Consider the following 24,354-nt stretch of genomic DNA (forward strand, 5'->3'; position numbering starts at 1 on the left):
GCGAACAGAAATATTTATCAACTGTTCTAGCATTATCGAAAAGGGACCTGTTAAGGACTGCTTACAGTTACCCACGAAGACGGTATATATTTCAATAATGCGAGCGCGAAGCGCGAGCAAATTTTTTGACATTCCGACCTTAAAAAAAATGGTCATTCTAAGCACTTTTTGTATTAATCAATGTTATAGGTATGTAACTAAACAATTGATGCGAGCGCGAAGCGCGAGAGGAAGAAAATTTAGATTTTAGACCTAAAAGCGGGACACTCTATTCATATTTTGTAAGTCATAAATATGATATAGTCAATTGGGTATCATTAATAATGCGATCGTGAAGCGTGAGCAGACAATTATTGATATTCTGATGTAAAACTGGATAATTTAAGTACATTTTAAATAAAGAACATGCACGCTATCGCGCATGTTAAATATTTAGACCTAAAATCTGGGCATTCTGAATACATTTGTTTAATGGAACATTATGGAATACACGTAGACAATATGAACTTGGCAAACCAAACAATGTGACCACGCAGCGTGAGCTTAAAATGCTGATATGTAGACCATAAAACGGACATTTTACAGAGCACTTAAATTTGTAAATGAAAAAAAATAAATAATGAAAGCTCGATGTCCGAGCTAAAATATGTTTTGCATATTGACTTCAAAACTTGCTCCACATCAGCCTATTGAGCAAGATATGAATCCCATCGAACAGGCAATTATGGCGCGAAGCGCCAGCAAAAATTTTATATAGTAATGAAAAGATGAAAACATGAAAAGATTTCTTTTTAATTGCAAGTCTTCCCCTCACATTATTTCATTCAGTCGTCTTCCTCCTCTTATTTTCCTTTTCTTTTTTCTTCTGTCTTTCTTCTTCTTTTCCTTTTTCTTTCTCCTTTTTTTTTTTTTTTGCTCTGCCAATTTTTTCTGGGGGGGGGCACGCCAAATCTCAGGGGGGCACGTGCCCCCCAGGCCCCCCCGTAGCTACGCCACTGCCTCTTTCGCTCCCTTCGGTAACTCAAGGGGTGTATATAGCCTATATAGCTTATCAGTTTCTGTCAGAAAGTAAATAAAAAAGACATTAACGATTTTTTTTTTCTTCTTCAGAAACTGACAGAACAACATCCACTTAGCATAATATCATACAATCAAAGCCTTCCTGCAAATCACAAATTCGACATTTCTTTTTTTTTCAATTCCACTGTTGTCGACCAAACCGGAATCGCAATCGAGGCAAGGAAATGAGAGAGCTGTAAGAGTTCGATTTCGGACATCCTCGTCTGCAATGAGCCCAGCTACGGTGTCGTGGTTCAGTGCATTGTACGGCAGGTGCAGCATTGTTTTGGAGGGGGAAAAACACCGCTGGATAGAGCGATCGATAACCAAAAAGATGGGCGCGTATTCATCTGTATTCATCTGACTTCGTATATTGTTTGCGCATTCCATCACAATCATGATCACGAACATTGATACTTTTTATTCTAACTCAACGTACTATTACGGCAGACTTCGAATATATTTTTGTTCTAATCACATTACTTTAACAAGTCACATACTATCCAATTTTCCACAATACTTTTTATTCATTTAGCTTTAATATGAATATAAACCCCTCAAGCAAAGTTTGGAAATCTTATCATTTGGCCATTAAATTTCTCCCAACTCCCAATCCTACACAATGATATTTGATATCAATCAAAAAGATCAATTAAATTTCTTTAAAATGATACAATGTTTGTTATGATCATGGCATCATGAAAAGAGCAGGATTCAAAAGTGTTGGATGAGGTCTGAATTGAAAAGCTTCAAAACGAGCAGAAATAATCGTGAAGGGTCAATTAAGAACATGATTCTTTTGTCTGTGTCAATAGAGATGAAAATCCATTCATATTAAGCCCTTGCTTCAATTCTTCATTTTGATGTTTTGTTGTGGTTTATGTAGTGATGGTTCTGTGATATAACATGGTTTAAAATACCCATGCATGTTTGTTTGTTTGTTTGTTTGTTTGTTGTGTGTTTGCTTGTACTGAGGTGTGTTTGATTCCATAGTAATGTTGATGTTAAGGTGCATGCATGAAAACAAAAGGAAGCGCTGAGAAACTCACTCATCACCACGGAAAAAAAAACTAACAGTGACATTCAATATTGTGTCAATTTGCGACCTTTGAATTTTGACCTTGCCCCAAATTTCAAGGCATTGCACCTCAATGTGAACCATAATCATATCATGTAGGGTATCATTTTAAAGAAAATTAAATGATCTATTCATTGATCTCAATCCCACATTAATATGCACTAAAGCCGAGGATGAATTATCGATCAAAATCAGATTTATAAACTTTTTTTGAGGAGTTTATTTTAAGAGAAGCTGAGCTATATCATTCTTATTAGCATGTTAGTACATCTGTTTCTCAAATAGACTTATGAGTACATATAATTTTAAAGTTTACGTTATCTGTATGTTTTGAAAACATACTCTTAAAACAAATCAGTCAAATTGACTAGACCAGTAGTCAGCTGGGAGCAACTGATATGGCAATCACTGATATTCACATTTCTGACATATATTCTAGTCAGAAATAACTCTTTTCTAGTAAAATATGACTAGAAAATAGTCAAATATGACTAGAATAACAGTTGCTCCCAGCTGACCCTATTAACCAGTCATTTTTGACTGATTTGTGTTTAGAGTACAATCCAACGTTTTCATTCCAATATAGATTCATGGATATCAATTATTCCATTTAAAATTGAGTTTGATTATCAAAGACAAATCAAACGAGAATAACATTGAAAAATCCACAAATATCGATCATAATTATAAAACCCTTTTTTTTCAACTTGGCTTTCTCTTTTCATTTGCTTATTCATATACTCATTTACCCATCTCATTATTTCATTATTCATCTATTCATTTATTTATTTATTTATTCATTTATTTATCAATTTATTTACTCACTTATTTATTTATTTATTCATTCAATCATCAATTCATCTATATATCTAATCTGAATCAGCATCTAATTCTAATTTCGCTTTATTAATTGTGCGTTAAGTCATGCCTCATTATTTTATACTGTCAGTTCAACGAATGCAATTTTGTAGTGGTGATTTTGTTGTCTGTAAAAGCCAATGGATGAAAAACGTCTACGTGTATACATTACGATAAATAATGATAATGTTTTATTTACCGAGGTGGCCACTGGCAGCTATCATGAACTGTTCTCCCAGTATATCATCATGTTATTACCCTTTAATAATATTCACCCTTTTGATACATCGAGCGCCTGAGTATGACCTGGCCGTAGATCGAACCATGGACCTATCGAACCCATACCACCACCTTCCGTTCATGAGGCAGGCGCTCTGTACAATAAGCCACCATGTCTGGTATCATGAACTAGGAGTAAGATTTTTAGAATAAAACGGGCGTGATTTCAGGATACTATAAATTATTTCTATGTACATTTAAACGTTTAACGAATCAATGGTGCCATGATGGTTGACAGATTAATGAAAGCTATCATGTCTTTTTTTTCTTCAAATCTCTGCAGCTAAACGAAAAGGCCATATGCAAGATGAAGATGGTATGTGTAATTTTGAATTTTGTACTTAAATTAGATTATTCATTGCTGTGTTTGGGGGTTATTCTACTTACTTTTTAACGAAAACGTCAGATCAAACATTGATTAACCTGAACATATTACTTTCATAAGTTTAATTTTTTTATATGAGTCATATTCATTTCCAAGGCCTGAGTGAAACTTATATGTTTGACAAAGTGAATATCAAATTTTATTGACATAATTTTGAAAGGCAATTAATGGTATCATATGTATTTTTTAACAGTTTCATACCCTTTATTTGTCAAAATCTGTGATGATTGGACGATAAGCTAGATTCTGATTTTCTTGTCAATCTTCTCTTCTTTTTTTCTTCAGATGAGGAAGAAACGACAACAATTCGAACAGTGACAAGAAAACATCCTCCTCACAGTTTGTATTTATTTTTCTACATTTCTTTTTCTTTTTCCGTTTTTATCATGCGTATTCATCATTAATGTCAATGTTCTATAAAGTTTTCTTCTCACAACTTTGACTTATTAACAAACTTCACTGAAACTAATTAATACTTTGACAAGTCGACGCTCTTTTATTTTTCAAGTCAAGTTAAAGTCAAGGTATTTGAAAGAAAATCGTTTCTAATAAACAAGCAAACTTTTTTTAAAAAACATTGGTAACATTGGTAAGTATAAGCTTTATGATATAGGCTACTTTTTATCTTTGAAGCCACTAAATTGTGGCCTGATAATCTAGTCAAAATTTGACCTGGGGCCTGTAACACAAAACTTAGCAATGATCGTAGAAAATTTTTCTACGATTGATTGCATTGACTACAATGTACAATCAATCGTGAAAATCAAGCGTACGATTAATTGCTAACCTTTGTGTTACGGGACCCAGGTTATGAGTGTATGCTTTATTATCTTTGTATGTTATGATTTATCAATAACATTTATAAAAACAAATTTGTAAGAAATAATGTAAACATAAACAACTTTTTTATCGTGTTCATATAGATTTTACTGTACTTGAAGGGGACGCAACCACAGATTTATTTTCATTGAACTACCCCGGGAAGTATCCTGAAAACACCACGTTTACTTGGTACGTTTCCGCCCCGGATGGCTACAACATCTTGATTCACTTTAAAAGTAAGTCGGCTGTTAAACATGGGAAATGTGAAGTAAAATAGTTGTTATTTTGACATACGTGTGTAAAAAAAAGTACGTTTAAAAGTCACCCTGACAGAGCGATTGGTTCTTCTAGTGGAAAGAACAATGTCACAAATAAAGTGTGATTGCAGTGTGTTCACATAGTGGTCTATGTGAAAATATTATGCTAAAATCCAACAGTGTGAAGATATTTTCACACAGACTGCATGTGGACACCTCGGCAGTGAGACTGTTCACAGCGTGTTCACACGGTCGACTTTATGAATATGTGATTCACACTAGCTGAAATGCTCAACTTTAACAGTAATAAGGGGTTTCACTTTGTGTCCCACAATGTGTGAACACACTGTGAGACACTGTGCTCTTTCCAGTAGGGTGTGTCACCATGGCCTACAGAAGAGGGGTACTTGGGGGCGGCTGAGATTTAAAAAAAAAGAAAGAGGGGGGGGAGAAAGGATAAAAAGGATGACTTATTATATAATTTCTTGAGTATTATGTCCAAACCTATCGTGAAATGAAAGTTCATATAAAAAGCAAAGCCAGAAAAATAAAATGAAATAAAATTTTTCCTCGCTTTGTTCGCTCGTAATATTTTTAAAGGAATTTAAAATTAATTTTAGTGCAAACGCTTTGTCGTGCCTTAAAACAGGTTTGGCTCATTACGCCAATAGTCACTGACGTTCCTGCCATGTGGGGGGCGCCCCTTGCTTTTACGAATATCCCCAAATTCTCTTTTAAATGAGAACACCTGAGATGTTTCATGAAAGTTGTCAGACAGACATGTCCTTAAAATCCTTAAATTTTGAGTGGCTGAGAATCTGTGGTCTCTGACTGTTTGTTACTTTACTACGATAACTGTCAGAGAAATGCCAGTGTTGACAAGCTTCATAGGAATTAGCTGAGATAATCAAATCATTAGCAATATACTTTTATTTCATAGATGGAAAAATCTATATATAATTATGGTTATAGTATTATGAGGTCAGCCCTTTACAATAGTCCGGATTATCTATATATGCACTGCAAGCAAGAGAGAGAAGAAAACATTATGATTTTTTTTGTTTATTTAAAGCAAATTAAGGATGCTCCCGAAAAAAAAAACGTATCCATTGAAAAGAAACCCTGATGTTAGTTCGATGACCAGTGTTTTCCTACTCTTGAAGTTCATGGTTTTAATCTTTGTTTCTTTTCCATATACAGACTTAAGTTTAGAAGACGAATACGACTATTTGTACATCGGATCCGGTCAGGTCCAGCTATATCCAGGTACGATGTTTCAGACATTAACCGGGTTTGAAAATCCGGTGGATATCTTCTTTCCAGGCAACGAGCTTTACATCCATCTCAATTCGGATCCTTTCGAAGCTCATTACGGATTCTGGATGCAGTTGACAACATTCAAAGGAAGCGGTTGGTATACAATTCGGATACGATGCCCTTTTAGTATTTTTATGAGATGTATATCATAGATATACCGTTCATCTCAATTTGATGGAAATTATCATAGAACCCTTACGATTCTTACCGGTACGATTATATGCGGGTCAAACTTTTGTTGTACAACCCCAAGTTCTTGAGATATTTACTTTCTCTGTATTTGATTGTTTGGCCCGGAGGTTTTAAAGAAAATCATAACATAATAAGACGAGTAAACTTGTAACTACTAATTTCTTCAGTTAAGAATTCTTGTTTGGTATCCAAAAGGTCTATCATGCCCGCAATAATTAAAGCAGTTTGTATTTTCAACTTTTAAGACAAAATAATATAAGTATCTTTCCTTTTAAAAATAAGATCACACATGGATAAAGTGAAACATTGATTGTCAACGTTTGTTTATTTGATATCAGTTTAAACCTTTCATTCATTAACTTGAATGAAACATACATTTGCAATTTCTTCCGGCAGTTTACAGTCCTTCCTCCATTTCGTCTCGAATATAACACACATAAATGTTTGAGTCGAGGTTTCGCCATATGTTTTTCGTTAGACAGCTGCAGCTGTTCTCTCAATAAGTTGATTTTAAGACGAGCCCAAGCAGACATTATTTACACTTCCAAGATTGTTCTCCGCAAATGAAGAATATGGGTGTCTTTTATCATTGGCAGATCAGAAAAAAATGGGGGGGGGGGGAGATGGATGTCAAGGTATCGTCAACAGTATCTGAAAATTTGGGGGATGACACTTGGCGTGGGAAAGTATGGGAAGGGCCTAATCGCTAATAGTTTTTTAAGCAATGTGTATAAAAAAAAACAGTGCTCCTTAAACATATCTCCTCTCTGTATTTCATTTTTTTTAAAATCAACATTAAGGGAGTTTTGCTTCCTCGCTTGTATATATTTTGTCAAATAAAATATTAATTTCCCCTTAAAAAGGTTAATTATACAAAGTATCGGGAAACAGCAATAGTGTTCATAGTTATCTTGAAACCCGTATAGGCTTAATGCGTCAATAGTATACTTAATCCTCGCCAGGGTCCCGTAACACAAAGGTTAGAGATTGATCGTAAGCTTGATTTTCACGATTGATTGAACATTGTAGTAAATGCAATCTAATCGTAGAAAAATGTTCTGCGATCATTGCTAAGCTTTGTGTTACGGGCCCATTATCATGTTAAAGGGAAATTTCACCCCTTTTGATATACCAAAGGTACAGTATAAACTATTTTCAAGTTTCGGGGAAAAAGACTTCACTGAAATTTTACTATTCGCTATGTTGGAATGCTGTTCGCATATGACGTCACAAATCAAATAAATAAAATTCTAATAACTTTTTTTATTCTTTGATGGATTTATCCCAAACCTTCAGCAATATTTCTTATCATTATTGTGCTATTTCTACAATAAAGTTTTTTGTCAGGGTCAACTTCCCCTTTAGGAATAAATAGGCCTATGTTATGATCCTTTCTCATTGTCAAATCGAAAGGGCTTTAACCTAAACTTGCTATGGACTCTTGGGCCCGTATTCTGAAGTCGGGTTCAACTTTGACCAGCGTCTAACTCTGTACTAAAATTATGGCAGGCCAAACATGTCAAAATTTGTTCATATTGTATGTTCTTATGTTCACTGTGCTCTTTCCTATGAGTCGTTTCAGAAGACAGCTATTATCTTATTTACCATTCCAAGACAGTTAGGAATGATTTTAGAGTGAATGAGTTGATTCATTGAACCTCTGACAGTAGCGGACCGTGACCCGGAGGAGACAAAGCATTGGGGGGGGCACTGCATTGTTTGTGAACAATGCCGTGCCCCCCCCCCCCCAATGCTTTGTCTCCGCGGGGTCACGGTCCGCCACTGACCTCTGATATGAACTTATGTCGCAATTGGCTCTCCATAGTTAAACCACAACTTAAAACCGACTTCGGAATACGGGCCTACGAGTACATTTTTGGGTCAATTCTATTCTCTACAGATAATTTTACGTGCCCAGTTGGTACATCTATGTGCAAGTATAGTCGAAGCTGTTATATTGAAGAGGACAGATGTGACGGAGTGCTACGGTGTGATGATGGAACTGACGAAGTGGGATGCAGTACGTTATTACGGTTATTTACTTTCATTTGTAACGCTTAGGTATCAAATCAATCGGATTCAATTTCATCTGCTGGAAAGGACAGTGTGTGTCACAATATGGAACACACTGTTAAATCACCTTTACACTAGAGCATTTCAACAGTGTGATTCACATATCCACCATGTGAACACACTGTAAACGGTCACACTGTCGGAGTGTCCACAGTGTGAAAATTCATCCACTGAAAAGAACAGTGTCCTACATTGTGTGCCACAGTGTGTGTCACAGTATGGAACACACTGTTAAATCACCTTCACACTAGAGCATTTCAACAATGTCAATCACATATCCACATAGTCGACCATGTGAACACACCGTGAACAGTCACACTGACGAGGTGTCCACAGTGTGAAAATATCTTCACCCTGTTGAGCATTTTTACAGTGTGAATAACATTTTTAACCATGTGAACACACTGTCTTCTTTGCCACACTGTGTTCAGCAGGACATGTAGACCGATATTAACCTGGGACATGTTGCATTCAAGTTACTATTATAGTAACCTTACCCGTGAATTAAAAAAAAACAAGGATTGCATGGATGATTATACAGTAAATAGCAAATTCACCGAATTGTAAACCCTCCTCGAACCAGCCTTGGGCTTAATATTGATCCAAGGCCATGCATGGCCCTGAACGCCCTTTTGAAAAGTCACGATGACCCTTTCACTGCCAGTGTATATTTTTACGCCTTTTGAAAAGTGTCCTTGTCCTGAAAAAAGTACGGATGTAAAGCGTTATAGACTGTGAGACAATAAATCATTATTAATTACTATTTTATACAGATGTTCTCTGAAAATTCTGTGTTGAGAATACAGTCAGACCGCAGGTCCCTATGATAATGAGCAAAAAGGCCAGATCATCCAAATCATCTCGTGGCTGAATCCTCCTCCTTGCAAAATCTCGTGATTCGTGAGATTTTCTTTCTCTAAGAATTTACCTGTTTTAACCTCAAGTTAAATGAAATATTATTGAACCATCAGATAGAGTAAAAGTTACTCTTTCATATTGGTCATTTATTTTGTATGCAATATTTTGTTAAATAAGTAAATTTCTGGCCTGAAAGTGTGCCTCAAAACTGAATTTTCTTCCTGTTTTCTTTTGCAAATTGTGCAAAACTTTTTATTTTGAGCCTCAATGATATCTATATCACCATAAAGCTGAACTTCTGTACTTTCTCACAATGCCACTCTTGATATGCGGCACCTTTTAATCGGGTCAAGATCACACTTTTCCCACCAAGGTACAAGACGAGATTTCTGAAATTTTGTACTTGCATGAAATCCAGAGTCCTGATTGGCTGGATAAGATTCACAGAACAACAGGCGCGGGGTATTTGAGGAGATAACCACATGGGAAGTGTGACCTTCCCACGAACCCAGGCACTGGAACAGTTGGAATTTGCCACTGGGTGGTCTCTTTGACCAATCAGAGTGCAGTATTCTTGTTTTCAAACTGCTTTATGTATTTGGCAAATGAAAAGTGTGATCTTGACCCGATTAAACCAATTCTTATTTTGAAACCTATATCATTTCAAAGCATATATATTCAGCTTTATCATGATATAAAAGTCATTTGGGCTCAAACATAAATAAAGTGTGAAAATAGCAGGTTTTGTCAGGTGAAAAAATCTATTTTGTAGCATATTTTAGATCAAAATTTTAACCTATATTACAAAATCTTTGAATAAATCCAAACACATGACCTAAAAGAATGATTCTTCTTCTTTACGATGGTACCAAATTCATGAAATTCCATGCACAATTAGAGCAGCAATGGCCGAATTAAAAGAGGTGTTTTGGTCCGCATCAAGCTCATTAAATATGCAAAACAACTCAAGTCATGAATATCACTTGGATGAAAGAAGCCACTTTCTTGGGACCTGCAGTCTTACTGAATAACACCATTGAAAGCATTAATGGTGTAAGTTTCTTATTATTATTCAAACTCTGCCGTTTTGCACCATATGGGAGTGAAAGCACAATAAAAAAAAACTTTGGTGTTAAAACTGACAAAAGTTGGTGTTAATAGAGGACCACACCCTGGGGTGTTAAAATAACACCCTAGAGATTGAACATAACACCAAAGAGTGTAAATGTAACAACCAAAGGCGCGATAGCTCAGTCGGTAGAGCGAGGGATTCGAATTCCGGTGACCCGGGTTCGATTCCCACTTGGTGCGCTAGTGCCCTTTGGTAAGGCATTAATCCTTATAGTACCAGGTCCTTCAGAGAGGACCTTAAGCCGTCGGTCCTCTGGTTGCTTGCTTACAAGCATTCATGCTTTCTTACAATCAGGTAAAAAAAATAATTAACCCCAATCACCACCACCAATAACACCTATAGGTGTTGAACTACTCTGTCAATTTACCACCGGTGTAAAATAACTGGTGTGGTCCTCTACGTACACCATATAACACCACAGTTTTTGCTATGTACACTCTAACAATGATATGTTAAATCAAGTTTGGAGGAGTGACAGCCGTTTCCAAATGTTATATCCAACCCTGCATAAAACTGAATCCAACATTAACACTGAAAAAACTCCGGTGTTCAGTTAAGACCGGCCCGGAATCTATATATGTCCACACCAGAGAAGTATTGAAACAACACCAGTTTGGAATCAAACCGATGCTTAATTGATGCTAACTGGTGCTGTATAAACCCTTTTCTGGTGTGAGACCAAAACGAAACTGATGTTGTTTAACACTTCTCTGATGTGGACATATAGATTCCGAGCTGGTGTTAAATCAACACCAGAGTTTTTGCAGTGTAAGTGTTTGTTCAAACCATTTAAAGTGGTAAATGCAACATTTAGAAAAAGACCCTCCAACCTTTCAAATGTTGAATCAAAATTTAATTTCTTTACAATGTACTTTACCGGATGGAGCGCATCCGATTGAATTTTTTGTATCACACTTTATTACTTTGTTTACGATTGAAAATAATCGATTTTGGTAATATTAAATTTATCATGACTGTCATTCTTTAATATTATTGTCATTAAGAATGTCCCGATCCATGGTACGAGCGTTGCGGAGATGGACACTGCCTCGTTAGAACACAGATCTGCAACAGAAAGGTCGCTTGTATGGACGACGAAGTCAATTGCAGTAAGTATGATTATTGCACTGACATTCGTACCTCATCTAACCCAGTCGTTAGAAATTGTTTAAATTATTGTTATTATTATAACAATTGTAAGGTTCACAATAAAGATATTTCAAAGCATTGAACTTTTATTTTATTTTATTTTATTGTATATTTATTACCGGCATTGTAAAAACAAATGTGTAATAAAATCACCTAACTTCAAATTTCACAATTTAAGTCAATCATGAAAACCATCTTCTTTCAATAAGTTTTAGTAATTTATTATTCAAATACTCATTATTAAATAGTATACAAGGCTTCGATTGTGTAATTTTCTATTCAGTGGTTCGCGGCTTTGGCGCAGCTGCTTAAAAATGCTTGCAGTTCAATAAATACTAGTAATCCTGCCGGGTACCCATTTACCTCACCCGGAGGCCGTGTCATAAAGCTGTTCTTAAGTTAAAAGCGACTTTAAGAACGACCGGTGAACCCTTATACGCGCTAAACAATTGCCAATTCAATAGCATTTACCCCAGCCATTTACCACAAGAAAGGATCACCAGTCGTTCTTAAAGTCGCTCTTAACTTAAGAACAGCTTTATGAAACACCCACCCTGGTTTAGTGTCGTACAATGTGGCTCAATTCCTTGATGAAGGAAATCATTTTATAGCTAAAGTATATTTATTATTTCGCTTTGTATGTACTCTTCCTGACAGCTTTCGTCTGCAACAATGGCAATAAAATCCGTCCGAGTTATGTTTGTGATGGCTTCAACGACTGCATAGATAACAGCGATGAGGAGCAGAATTGTGGTAAGTGGCGAATGTTTGAGAGAAACACCAAAAAATGTGAGATTTGAAAACATAAAACAATATCTTGTGAATTTGAATTCTATATAGCAAGATAAACTCTCAAATAGGGGGTAATGTCAATATGTTGAAATTACGTCTCGAGAAATGAATTATAATTACATATTTCTGCGAGCTTTACAAAAAGCGACAGTGTTCACTCAAGAGTAACATTTTGTCAAAACTTTTATTTTCATTGGATAGATGAGACCCGAACCCAAGATTATATGTGAAAAAATACCTACAAGTTGTATATTTCTTTTATTCCCTTTATTCATTGGATAGATGAGACCCAAACCCAAGATTATATGTGAAAAAATTACCAACAAGTTGTATATTTTTTTTATTCCCAGGGCTTTTTAAAACTGTAAACGTTTTTTTATACGCACTGTATAATGGAACAGACTTTGCCTGGCCACTAAAAGTCTGATGGTCGTGTTTATTTCTTTCCTTTTTCCCCACTCTTTATTCTCGTCAGATTTTCAGGAAGAAAATGTGAACTGATTATTGTTTAAACCTCTCTTGAACAACTTAGATCCGAGATATAGTCACCCCATCAGTATATTATACTTTATAAATGTGTCAATATATTAAATATATTAAATATATTAAATATATCTCACGAGGGCAGCGAAGAGTATTTTTCAAAATTACAATTATTGACATACAATAAACTGTATTCCGACCCCGCGTAGCCAGGGTTTTCAATTAGGCGGCAACTATATTCATTCTTTTCCTTCACTAAAAAAATTGAGAAGCAAAAACAACAAAAAAGGGTAATCAGTCATAACTGGTTGGATTTTTGTCTCCAAAAAAAAATTGACGAGCGATACGAAAAGTTAAAAAGGATCATCAGCCAAAATTGTTGGGTATCTTGTCCAAGAAAAACTGTTTTCCTCTTCTATTTTCCTAGCTTAGGAAAATTTATGGAGTTCGATATAGCCTCCAAACCCCGCAAGCTAAGAGATTGTATTCTGTAATATAGGCCTGCTGTGTGTGTCTTTGTGGGCGGGTGGGATGTGTGGGAGGGTGTGTCTATTGTTTGTGAGAGTGAGTATGCGTGTGGTGGATGGGGATGATGATGTGCGTGCCCTTCCCCTCCTCTCCACCATTTCCCTCCGATGACAGAAATGAATTATCATTAATTGTTAACATGTTCATATCTAATGCTGATATCAATGGAATGTTGATATAGGGGAGGGGCGTAGCGTTGGGTACGCTTGATTCTGCCCAATGAAATTCAATTATTTTTTTTAATATGTGATTCAATACCAGTGGCTTGCATGCAGGTGATGAAATAGGAATTCATCCCCAAATTTTCCTTCTGGTTTTTATCTAACGCATTTCGTTAAACGTTATTTTCAACGTTTTATTGTTGTTGTTTTTCATTTCTGTTATATTCTGATTTGTTCCTAATTACTTTGTAAATTTCTTTGAAATGAAGGAGAGTGAATTCAATCAATCAATCAACTCCAAATTATGCAAAACTTTAACCTAACATTTGTAATTCCTTTGATTGAATTTACACCTTTCTTTATCTGCTTATTTTAAAGTATGCCTGCCTTTCCAGTACACCTGTAACGATGGAAAATGTATACACACAAACAACAAGTGCAATGGGATTGCCGAGTGTACGGACGGGGAAGATGAAGAGGACTGCAGTAAGTAATTGGCAGGAATCGTCCTTCGTTTACATCAAACTATTCAATATATAAAACAGAATACAATACCTAAATAAGACAGGATGATAAAGAAAATTTCAGAATATTAAAAAACAACGACTAAATCTCCGTTCTTAGGCAGTCATCTAAAATCAACAAATTAATCTTAAAAACAGACAATGAAATTCATTTCATTTTCATTAATTTCCATTTTCAACAGTTACAGTTTGCTCTGTACATTTTGACATACAAATAACAAAAACATATTTAAAGTATCCCTGTACAAAAATTATATTCAAGATTATTACAAATCAGGTTGGAAATGGAGGAGGCTGCTAAAAAGCGGAGCTTGTAGAGTGCAGCTTCGTATGATTATATTTCGTGAATAATGTTACCATATACATGAGTTTACGTGGAATAAAACATTACAATGTTGTATTCAGTGTTATCAATAAAAGATAAGAATGATCACTACATTTCATGAAATATCACCTCTCCCACCTTCCATTAGTTTTTGACCTGCATCTTAAGACAAGAGAAATGAGAGTGTTGTCTACAATGTTTTTATTGCTTACCCCAATCAGCATGTGCAAGCTGGCAGTTTCAATGTCCGAACTCGACGTGCATACCCGGATGGCTGACCTGTGACGGAAGTGACGATTGCTCAGACGGAAGTGACGAACAAAATTGCCCAGGTCAGGACATGCATCATGTTATATTATCTCCATCGCGTTGAGCTTTTGTTTTTACGTTATCTTTTCTGCCGATCGATTACACGAACGGAACGAATCCCACTTGAGCTAAAATATTGAAATGTTTTTTTTGCAGGAATTCTTAACTAACGGAAATATCTTTTGCGCTTGGTATCACAAATTAGCTTCAACTAAAACGGCGTCTGTAGTAACAAAGGGCTTTACAAATTCTAATAATGATGAGCATGCAGCATTCAATATAGCGCTCTATACATGTTTCTAAGCGCTGCATTGGTACTATTACCCGGGCTTTAGCACGTCTACCTTGATTGGACGGTCGAGCATTCAAGAAATTGCTTCCTACTTGTTAACCACTTACTACACCTGGGGGCCGTTTCATAAAGCTGTTCGTAAGTTAAGAGTGACTTTAAGAACGACTGGTGATCCTTTCTTACGCGCTAAACCATCGCCTATGGTGTATACCATTTACCAAAAGAAAGGATCACCAGTCGTTCTTAAAGTCGTTCTTATCTTACGAACAGCTTTATGAAACTTCCACCTGGTTGGAGAGTGGCAAATGTAGATAAACGCCATGCCAAAGGAAGTAAGTGCTGTGGTTTAGAGTCAGGAGACTTATCCAATGAGCCACAACACTTCTACATAACATGGGTTACATAACTTGAGGTAAAATGAAAAAAAGGAAAGTAGATAAGAACTGTCATCTTATTGTTCTTCCCTTTTCTTTTCAAACTGTATTTTAGTTTGTCCTGGAAGATACCATCTGTGTACTGATAAACGTTGTATCTCACTGGATAAGTTATGCGATGGCACAACACACTGCGCCAATGATGAGGATGAGCAAAATTGCGGTGAGTGATATTTTCAATTTTTTCAGAGAGAAAGATGGACCATTCAAAATGTAATTTCAAAAATTCCTTTATGAGAATATTTGAATAGAGCCCACCCATGCATATGGAACAGGGACTGTATGGCTGCATGTTTGAAGGAACGGAGTGAAAAGAGAACTTTAATACTTTTCAGACCGAGGAAGAAATGTGTGGATCAAGTAGATGAAGTGGAGTGTATTTGGTGTTTAACCTAACACACATCGACTAACGAACACAAAAACGAAACTACTATTTTACTACTATTACTACTACTACTACTACAACTTCTACTACTACTACTACTACTACTACTACTACTACTACTACTACTACTACTACTACTACTACTACTACTACTACTACTACTACTACGACTACTATACTACTACTACTATACTACTTCTACTACTACTACTACTACTACTACTACTACTACTACTACTACTGCTGCTGCTGCTGCTGCTACAACTACTAATACCACTACTACTACTACTACACTATTATTATAAGATACAGATACAAATTCCGTGATACTACTATTGTTACCGCTTAAAACTATATTCTTAATCCTCCTCCTCCTACTGCTACTTCTACTATTTCTACTACTACTACTACTACTACTATCACTACTATTACTAATTATATAACTTGTACGATAGTACTTCCACTGTTTCTACTTACTAGAAGTAGTAGTAGTAGTAGTAGTAGTAGTATTAGTAGAAGTAACGACTTCTTCTTCTACTACTGCTGCCGTTGCTGCTGCTACTAATACTACTACCACTATCGTGACCACTATTACTACATCCTCTACATTATGACTATCATATAGGCGAGAGTTTCTTTTAAACGGGAATGTAATATGGGGTGTACCAATGAAGCAGGATATGTAGGCTGTCATGGCTGTCTCGATCGAACATTGCTCAAGATTCAAGAAATTAATTTTATTTCCATCACTCATATTCTCATTTTGTCATATATTTTAATTTTAGAAACCACGTGTAATCCAGGACAAGTCACATGTCCAGATGGCACATGCGCAGTCAATATATCAAGTTGCAGGGTCACCACCACGACTAACATGCCCACAACGACTCCGATGCCAACGTCGACGCGACCGCCGTCGACAACAGTGCCCGGACTCATGTCGACAGAAACAAAGTCGACTATTACCAAGGCTCCAGGTATGAGAAAATCGGTCAAATTTCATTTTCAAAAGTTATGATGTATAACTTTTTATTTGCAAATTCCATCATGTTTATGAGTAGAATTGAGTATGTGCCATGCATTTCTGTTTTGATTATGTTATACAGGGCCAAGTATCTTAATACTGACGGGGCAACCTTGTTTAAATGATACAAAATGGATAACTAAATAAACGAATGAATGAGTTAGTAAATAAATAAAAAATAAATTCTGATAAGAAAGTCGTTACGAGAACATCTTCAAATTACTTTGAATGGTGATCGTGCGGGTGATTTCTAGATCTTCAAAATCTTCCATAATTATCATCGAGGATTCAATGATAATTTACTTTGATTCGATGATAATGTAACTGCTTTAAGTTTCATAGTATATTTTCCAAGTAGACTTCCATACTTTATCATAGATAGGAACTTGAGCTGTAATTGATGTCACGTGATTCAATACATTTTTGGGAGGCCTCAATCTGTTTCATATTAAGTTATGAGTTATGAGTGATAACCTTTGTAACCGTGACTGTTTTCGCGATGACTACAACTTTGCATGGCTCTTTTTAGATTTTTATTTCATTCTTTGACCACTTTTTCTAGTACGATCTTTCTTATACTGTATATCATTTCAAGTTGAAATGAAAGGATAGGAGTACAATTTGTGCAATTTTTAAATGTTATATATTATGTTAAATGTGTCCTCTGAACACAGTCATATGCGAAGACTCTGGTTTTGCGTGCAACGACGGAAAATGCATCAAACAAGAATACCGCTGTGACGTCATAAAAGACTGCGATGAGGGTGAAGATGAAGAAAGCTGCATGGACATAAAAAGTAAGGCAAATTAATTCAGTTTTCATACTAGAAAAAAAAATCACAGTGTCCCACAGTGAGTGCCACAGTGTCATCACAGTGTGGAACAAAGTGAAATCACGTTTACACTGTCTTATTGACCATTTCGACAGCATTGATCACATATTCACAGTACACAGTCGACCATGTGAACAGTGGGTGATTTCAAGTTAAGTGTTGACCTTTTGGTGTTGGTGTTTGGTCAATTTTTACACGAGTATAACATCAAACATGAAATGAAAATGGTCCTGAAAAGTCACTCACTAGTTTTTGAGGTGTGAATAGTGTGATCAAGATCAGTTTTACAAACTAAGAATAGTATAGGTTTTGGAGCTAGGTTAAGCAATCCAAATTCCAACACCAACATCGGACTTGAAATCATCTACTGTGTGACATAGTGTTCTTTCTAGCATTGTATTCCACACTATGAACACACTGTGGATGGATTGTGGGGGCAGTATCTTTTCTTTCAAGATTTTTTTGTGTTTAATGTTAAATGTTTAAAAGGCCTATTTTCTTTGCAAATTATCCTTTACCTGTCCGTGTAATGTTTTCACGTAGTTTGTTTCAGGAAAATAATATAGAGCGCCGATGGTGTTAAATACAAATACTTATTTTTTATATATATGGTATACAATTTGTTTTTGTTTGATGGAAGTGAAATAAATAAAATTGAATTGAATTGAATTGAATTAATTTTCTGACCAAAATAAAATTCAGCGTTAAAAGTACGATCAATGTCCCATTCGCCTCCATTATGGATCGATTCGAAATCATTTACGTATTTTATTCTATAGATATGTTTTCTATCGTCAATTTTCTAGATAGCTGTGATGGTTTTGAGTCGACTGATCGCTTTGTTTGTGATGGTCGGATGGACTGCCCGGATGGATCCGATGAAGATAACTGCCGTAAGGAATATTGATTACCCTTTTTCAAGTGGATAGGTTTGGGAGTCTTCGATACAATACTCCCAAGATACCAAATATTCTAAATGTATATTCGTATTATCTCATCGTACTTTCTGAGTGGTATAGTTGATATTAGTAAAGAAGGTAAAGAAGTAAAAGAAAAATATATTCTTAACCAATTCGTATTTTTCTTATATTTGCCTTGTAAAAAATTTGCATGCGTAATTATTCAACCTCTTTCCATTTGGAAATAATATATCAACCTGCTTCTTAAACCCCCATTCCACAAAAAGCAAGACCTATGAAAGACTGCTCATGAAACTTGCTTGATCTTTCAAGAGCCTTTCAACGAACTTTCAAAGATCTCCATGGTCTTTCACGATTCCTGATGGATCATTCAGTGGTCTCTGTGGTCCTCGGTTCAAAACAGTCTTTCAGCGGTCTTTCAATAAAATGATCTGTTGGTGGTCTTCAAGCAGTCTTTCAGCGGTCTTTCGACGAACTTTCAACGTTCTTATTGGTCTTTCCATAATCTGTCGACAGTCTCTCAAGATTTTTGCGGAGATCATTGAAAGATCCGTAAAGGAAAAATCCATGGAAAGAATTATGAAAGATCACTTGTTGCATAAAAGATATCTGAAAGACAATTGAAATATATCTATAGGACTAGTTTAAGACAAGAAGTATCAATCAGTCTTTCAGAGTTCTTTGAGGGTCTTTCTGAGCCATTCCACAGACATGACAAATTTCAGTGATCTTGGAGACTGCTTTAAACCCCAATTCCACATAGAATAAGACCGCTGAAAGACCTTTGAAAGACCATGAATTTTGGTTGATCTTTCAGAGGTCTCTCAATGAACTTGCAATGGTATGTGAGGTTCACACGAGTCCTGACCAATCTTTAATTGGTCTTCGTGGTCTTCATGGGCTCTAAAACTTTTTGAAATGGTTCAAAACAGTCTTACAATGGTTTTTATACAGGAAATGGTCTTTCAGTGGTCATTCAGCAGTCTTTCAGCGGTCTTTCGATGAACTTTCAAAGGCCTTCATAGTCTTTCAATGATCTTTCGGCAGTCTCTCAAGATTTTTGCGGATATCACTGTAAGACTCATGAGAGATCATTGAAAGATCATTGAAAGACCACTGAAAGACCAGGCAAAGTCCATGGAAAGAATTCTGAAAGATAATTGTCGAATAAAAGATCTTTGAAAGACAATTGAAAGATCTCTATAGGACTACTCTAGACCAGTAAGACAAGAAAAATCCATCAGTCTTTTAAAGTTCTTTGGGGGTCCTTTTGAGTCATTCCACAGAGATAACAAATTTCAGAAATCTTGAAGAACGCTGTAAGACCTCACCAATTTTAAGTCTTTCAGTGGTCATTCAATGGTCTCCGTTCTGTGGAATGGGGGCCTTTAGGACCTTACAAATTTGTGGTCGTTCAAAGGTCTCCCCTCTGTGGAATTATGGCCTAAATAAGTTAATAATGCAATTTTTAATGCACTACGAATTTCAAATTTGTACTTATTCTGTGTTATTCAATTGTAATATTAACTATCTGTATCTCACCTGGATGGTTTTGTAATTACTCATTTCACCATTTCGCTAAAATGACAAAAATGCGAGGTGTCAGTAATTCAGAAATTTAAAATTAGTGGTTTGTGGATCGTTTTATAAGTAGTGTGTTCGCCAAGAGATGCTAAATGACAATCTAGGGCCCAATTGATTTGAGTTACTTTTATCTCTTTTGTAGGAAGCGCGAAGATGTTTTTTATTGTAATTTTGTCACCCATTGGTAACTACCAGAGTAACAGTGCTCAACAGCCAATCAGAATCAAGGATTCCATGAAAGTTACTATTGGACGGCAAGTATTTGCAACGGGGCCCCGAACAGAACAAAAAAAATTAAGCCAGTCGATGGATTGATTCGTATTTTATCATGTTTGATATTCATTATCATGTTTGCAGCTTGTGGTGATCGCCCCATAATGGATGCAAACGTCATCATGGGTTTTGCCGTCACGACACGGGGGAAGTGGCCATGGCACGCTGGGGTTATCAGCTCTTCAAAGTCACCCTACTGCGGTGGTACATTAATCAACCGGAAGTGGGTCCTCACTGCTGGTCACTGTGTGTAAGAAAATCACTTTTTTTATATTTAAGTTGCACAGTTGACGTAGTACCTTAGGTATACCCACGAAACCGACGCCAGATGGATAAAAGGCTGTTAGGATATTTTTTCGTAGTAGTCTATTATTCATTCGAATAACATTCATACATACATGATCAAGAAAATATAAAACAAAATGATAATTGTAGCTGTAAAACACAGATCAAATTACACTGTAGTAAGCATAGCAGACAAATTGCATCGGAACAGTTAATTGCATAATCCGAAATCATGCAAAAATAACATTTCCACAAGTAATATATGCATCTAAAGCAAAAAAAAAGTAAAAATAACGTAATAGCTACGCAAACTGAAAGAATGAATTATATTGAGCATTCTCCCGCCTCAGAGACCCCCCCCCCATCAAACCCCGAAGCTAAACAAACTAACATACCAACAACAACAAACAGGAGAAATTCAGACTCCAAAAAACACCATACACTATACAGGAGAGTGAGAGAGAGCGAGATAGAAAAAACAACAAACAAACAAACAAAAGACAGGAACAATACCAATGATATACTATTGATCGGTTAGGAGCAGGGGAACGGTTTTGAAGCGGGGGGGGGGGGGATGAGCCAAAAGTTGGGGCTGACCAAGCTAAAAATCACAATCAGATGGTAATTTTTACATTTTTGTACACGTTGACCCCGATTTTAACCAATCCCAACCCTGACAGTACTGCGTCATGCATGGGCTTTTTTGTTTTTTTTTGTTTCAGGGTCGGACTACGTAATGGCAAAGTCTACCTTGGAATCACGAACTGGAAAACCGGAAGGGAAGACGGACAGACAATACCCGTCGAACGAATTTGGATCCATCCGAACTACACGGGAGGTCCAGCCTACCAGAATGACCTTGGGATCATGAAATTGAAGGAACCGGCTACACTCAATAACTTTGTCCAGCCGGCTTGTCTTCCTCCCAGAGGTTACGTCATTCCTGATGGTTCTTACGTCACAGCCACTGGATGGGGTTCCATCGTGGAGAGCAGTAAGTTTGACCAAACTTGTTTTAAATCGTCTTCTCAACCTTGAACCCAAGCTGAAACCCAGAAGCATTTTCTTCGCAACTTCCCCTCACGTTTGGCAAAGACTTACGTAATTGTTTGTCTTTGTCAAACGTGAGAAAAGGTGCAACTTTCTTCTGATAATACATGATCCTTGGCTCAGTTTCATAATAGAAACTGTCCATTATTGTTACGAGACTACCATGGAAACCTTCATTTTTTTTCGATTGGCTGATGTGCCTTGTCACCATGGTATTTTATACGTTGATGACAAATTGGAATCATAAGTTCTTCATTAGTTGGGTCCTTAACCTAATACATTTGAACTTCAGATATCCATGGATGGGGGCTTTAAGTGACCTTTGTTGTCCACGCCTCATATGACTGCTAAAAATTACCATGTTTCCTAGGGATCATTATCCATCCTCATGGCATCCTTGAGTCAGTCCCATGTGGATCCTGTCCGTTTTCCTCTTGATTTATCCAGTCAACCTACTTCACTTCATGCAGGATTTCTTCTTCACCCTTTCCCCATTCCGCTCATTGGATATCCCCTTAAGTAGCACAATCCTCAAAACTTCCTTCATGTATGTGTCTCTCTTGCTTGATCAAGAACAAAACAAAGAAAGCCGTCGAAACTCGTTGAATCAAAACAGCAGTTTGACCTTGATTCTGGACCAACGACAAACATACCACTTTCTCGTCTGCTCCGGAACTTGGGAAAAAAATGCTGTTCAGGTTTACACATTTTCGACAAAGACCTCCAAGCTATTTATTGTCAATTAAGGGCATTTTCAATGGATTTGCTCTGTTTTTTATTCCTCCGTATGTCGCTGAGCGAAAACTCGGCACTCTCATTTTTTTTGTCGGACAACGCCAGACCAATATACCCCTGAAGCAAAGCGACACAATGACATTTACCGAAGATAGCGTATAGTATAAACAATACCTTAGATTATATACAGAACGTAGAAGCTGCAGAGACTTCGCCAATCTTTAGAGATGACAATCGTTTCGTTGGATTTCAGGTGCAACTCCACCCGACCTACAGGAGGTCCGTCTTCCAATAGTTCCCCTGGAGTACTGCAGGAACCACTATTCGCTGGAGCTCCTGGACAGTGTGGTCTGTGCGGGATACTCAAATGGATACACCAGCACCTGTTTCGTAAGTAGGGTTCTTCATTCATGAACCTTTTTCTTAATAGTAGTCTTTAATACTTTAAAAGCAAAACAGAAACAGAAAAACACACACTGGTGTGGTCTTTCATATCTTGATTTGATTTCATATATACATCATTTTCAACATTACATAACATTCATATTTATTAGTATAATCATTCATAATATATATATAAATATACATGAGTGGAGCATCATAAGGTTTATGAGCTTGAGAACGAAGTTCCAAGATAAAATACATAGATATATGAATCATACATCTTACATAAACATATATATATACATAAATATATAAATATACATGAATTATATATCTATAACTAATTTTTCCTCGATATAGCAATACCTTCTGTTACTCAATGAGGCACAATGTTTCAATAAAGTGGTCCAAAAATACGAAACTATAGTACTCTTCAAATATTGATCCAAATTATGTTTTACACCAAAGCTTGACGTCATACAGACCAAAGCACTGGTACAACTAGCCTGAATGCCCCAGGCCTGAAAATGTTCATGTTTGGATGTATCAGTGAGTATACGCGTACAGCAGGCAAGTGTATTGTGTGTGGGTGGGGGGTCTATCGTTTTTTTTCCATTCAGTTGTCCATGATTTTTTGTTCATAGCATTTGTTCTTGTGACTACATTTGAATGATCTCTTTTCCCTTTTCTTGTTCTTCCTCTACCTTATTGCAGGGTGACAGTGGCGGGCCCCTGGTGTCTTTTATCAACGGAACCTGGTATTCCATCGGTTCAGTGTCGGCAGGGGAATCGTGCGGTGGACCGTATAGGCCAAATATCTTTACCGGCACCGCCAGTAACTTGGATTATATACTTAAAATAATGCAAGAAAATTGATAATTGATAGCTTAAACATCTTATATTACGACAGACACCTATATAGCTAGATATTGCCAATCTAATGTGAGGTTCATAATATAGTTTAAAGCGTTGTATTAAAAAAAATAAAACATCGTTTTCATTTTTACCTTTTACCATCCATCCCAACAAAGACAGGTAGAGAGGGGAACATTATGAAAAGAAAGAAAAGAATAAGGGAGAATATTGACGAGAGAGAGGAAGAAAGTTGGTTGTATATTTAAGTTAAAGTAGAAATATATTGAAAATCGTAAAAATGGAGAATCATATATCAAATTAAAGGAGAAAATAAGGAGAACACGATGGTGTACATCATTTATCATGGAGACCGATGAAACTCAGTTAATTGATAGTTCTCTTTCTGAATGCTTCAAACACGCGGAATTACGTTCGCGAAATTGGGGATTTTTTTATGACGTCACTGTCTGTACGACAGGCGTGATGGACGTCATCAAATTCGTGTCAATTCAGAGACCGATGCGAGGCATATTTCGGAGAGGCATTTTAGCGTTTTTTAATCGGCGATTTTCACCTATGTATTATTTTCGTTATTTTGAATGACCCACTGATAATCCCCACATCTACCTTTCCATTGATATATAATAAGACCACATTCATAATCAATATATCTCTCCTTTATCTAGTTACATCCCCTTTTTCAGGTCGTTTGGTTCGTA

At 36.4% G+C, this 24,354-nt stretch overlaps 1 protein-coding gene across 1 annotated transcript; it reads left to right on the plus strand.

Annotated features, from left to right (window-relative positions):
- The first annotated feature begins 3,561 nt into the window (after window positions 1-3,561).
- LOC121406470 (suppressor of tumorigenicity 14 protein homolog) lies at window positions 3,562-23,888 on the plus strand. The gene is made up of 17 exons (XM_041597480.1): window positions 3,562-3,590; window positions 3,945-3,998; window positions 4,583-4,717; window positions 5,939-6,148; window positions 8,148-8,267; window positions 11,315-11,419; window positions 12,117-12,212; window positions 13,802-13,909; window positions 14,494-14,604; window positions 15,363-15,470; window positions 16,478-16,669; window positions 17,391-17,513; window positions 18,356-18,442; window positions 20,411-20,576; window positions 21,334-21,605; window positions 22,650-22,786; window positions 23,495-23,888. The coding sequence occupies exons 1-17, from the start codon at window positions 3,575-3,577 to the stop codon at window positions 23,654-23,656; spliced, it is 2,202 nt and encodes a 733-aa protein (XP_041453414.1). The 5' UTR covers window positions 3,562-3,574; the 3' UTR covers window positions 23,657-23,888.
- The last annotated feature ends 466 nt before the right edge of the window (window positions 23,889-24,354 follow it).

This window comes from Lytechinus variegatus, chromosome 1 (genome assembly GCF_018143015.1).
Source record: "Lytechinus variegatus isolate NC3 chromosome 1, Lvar_3.0, whole genome shotgun sequence".
Taxonomy (NCBI): domain Eukaryota; kingdom Metazoa; phylum Echinodermata; class Echinoidea; order Temnopleuroida; family Toxopneustidae; genus Lytechinus; species Lytechinus variegatus.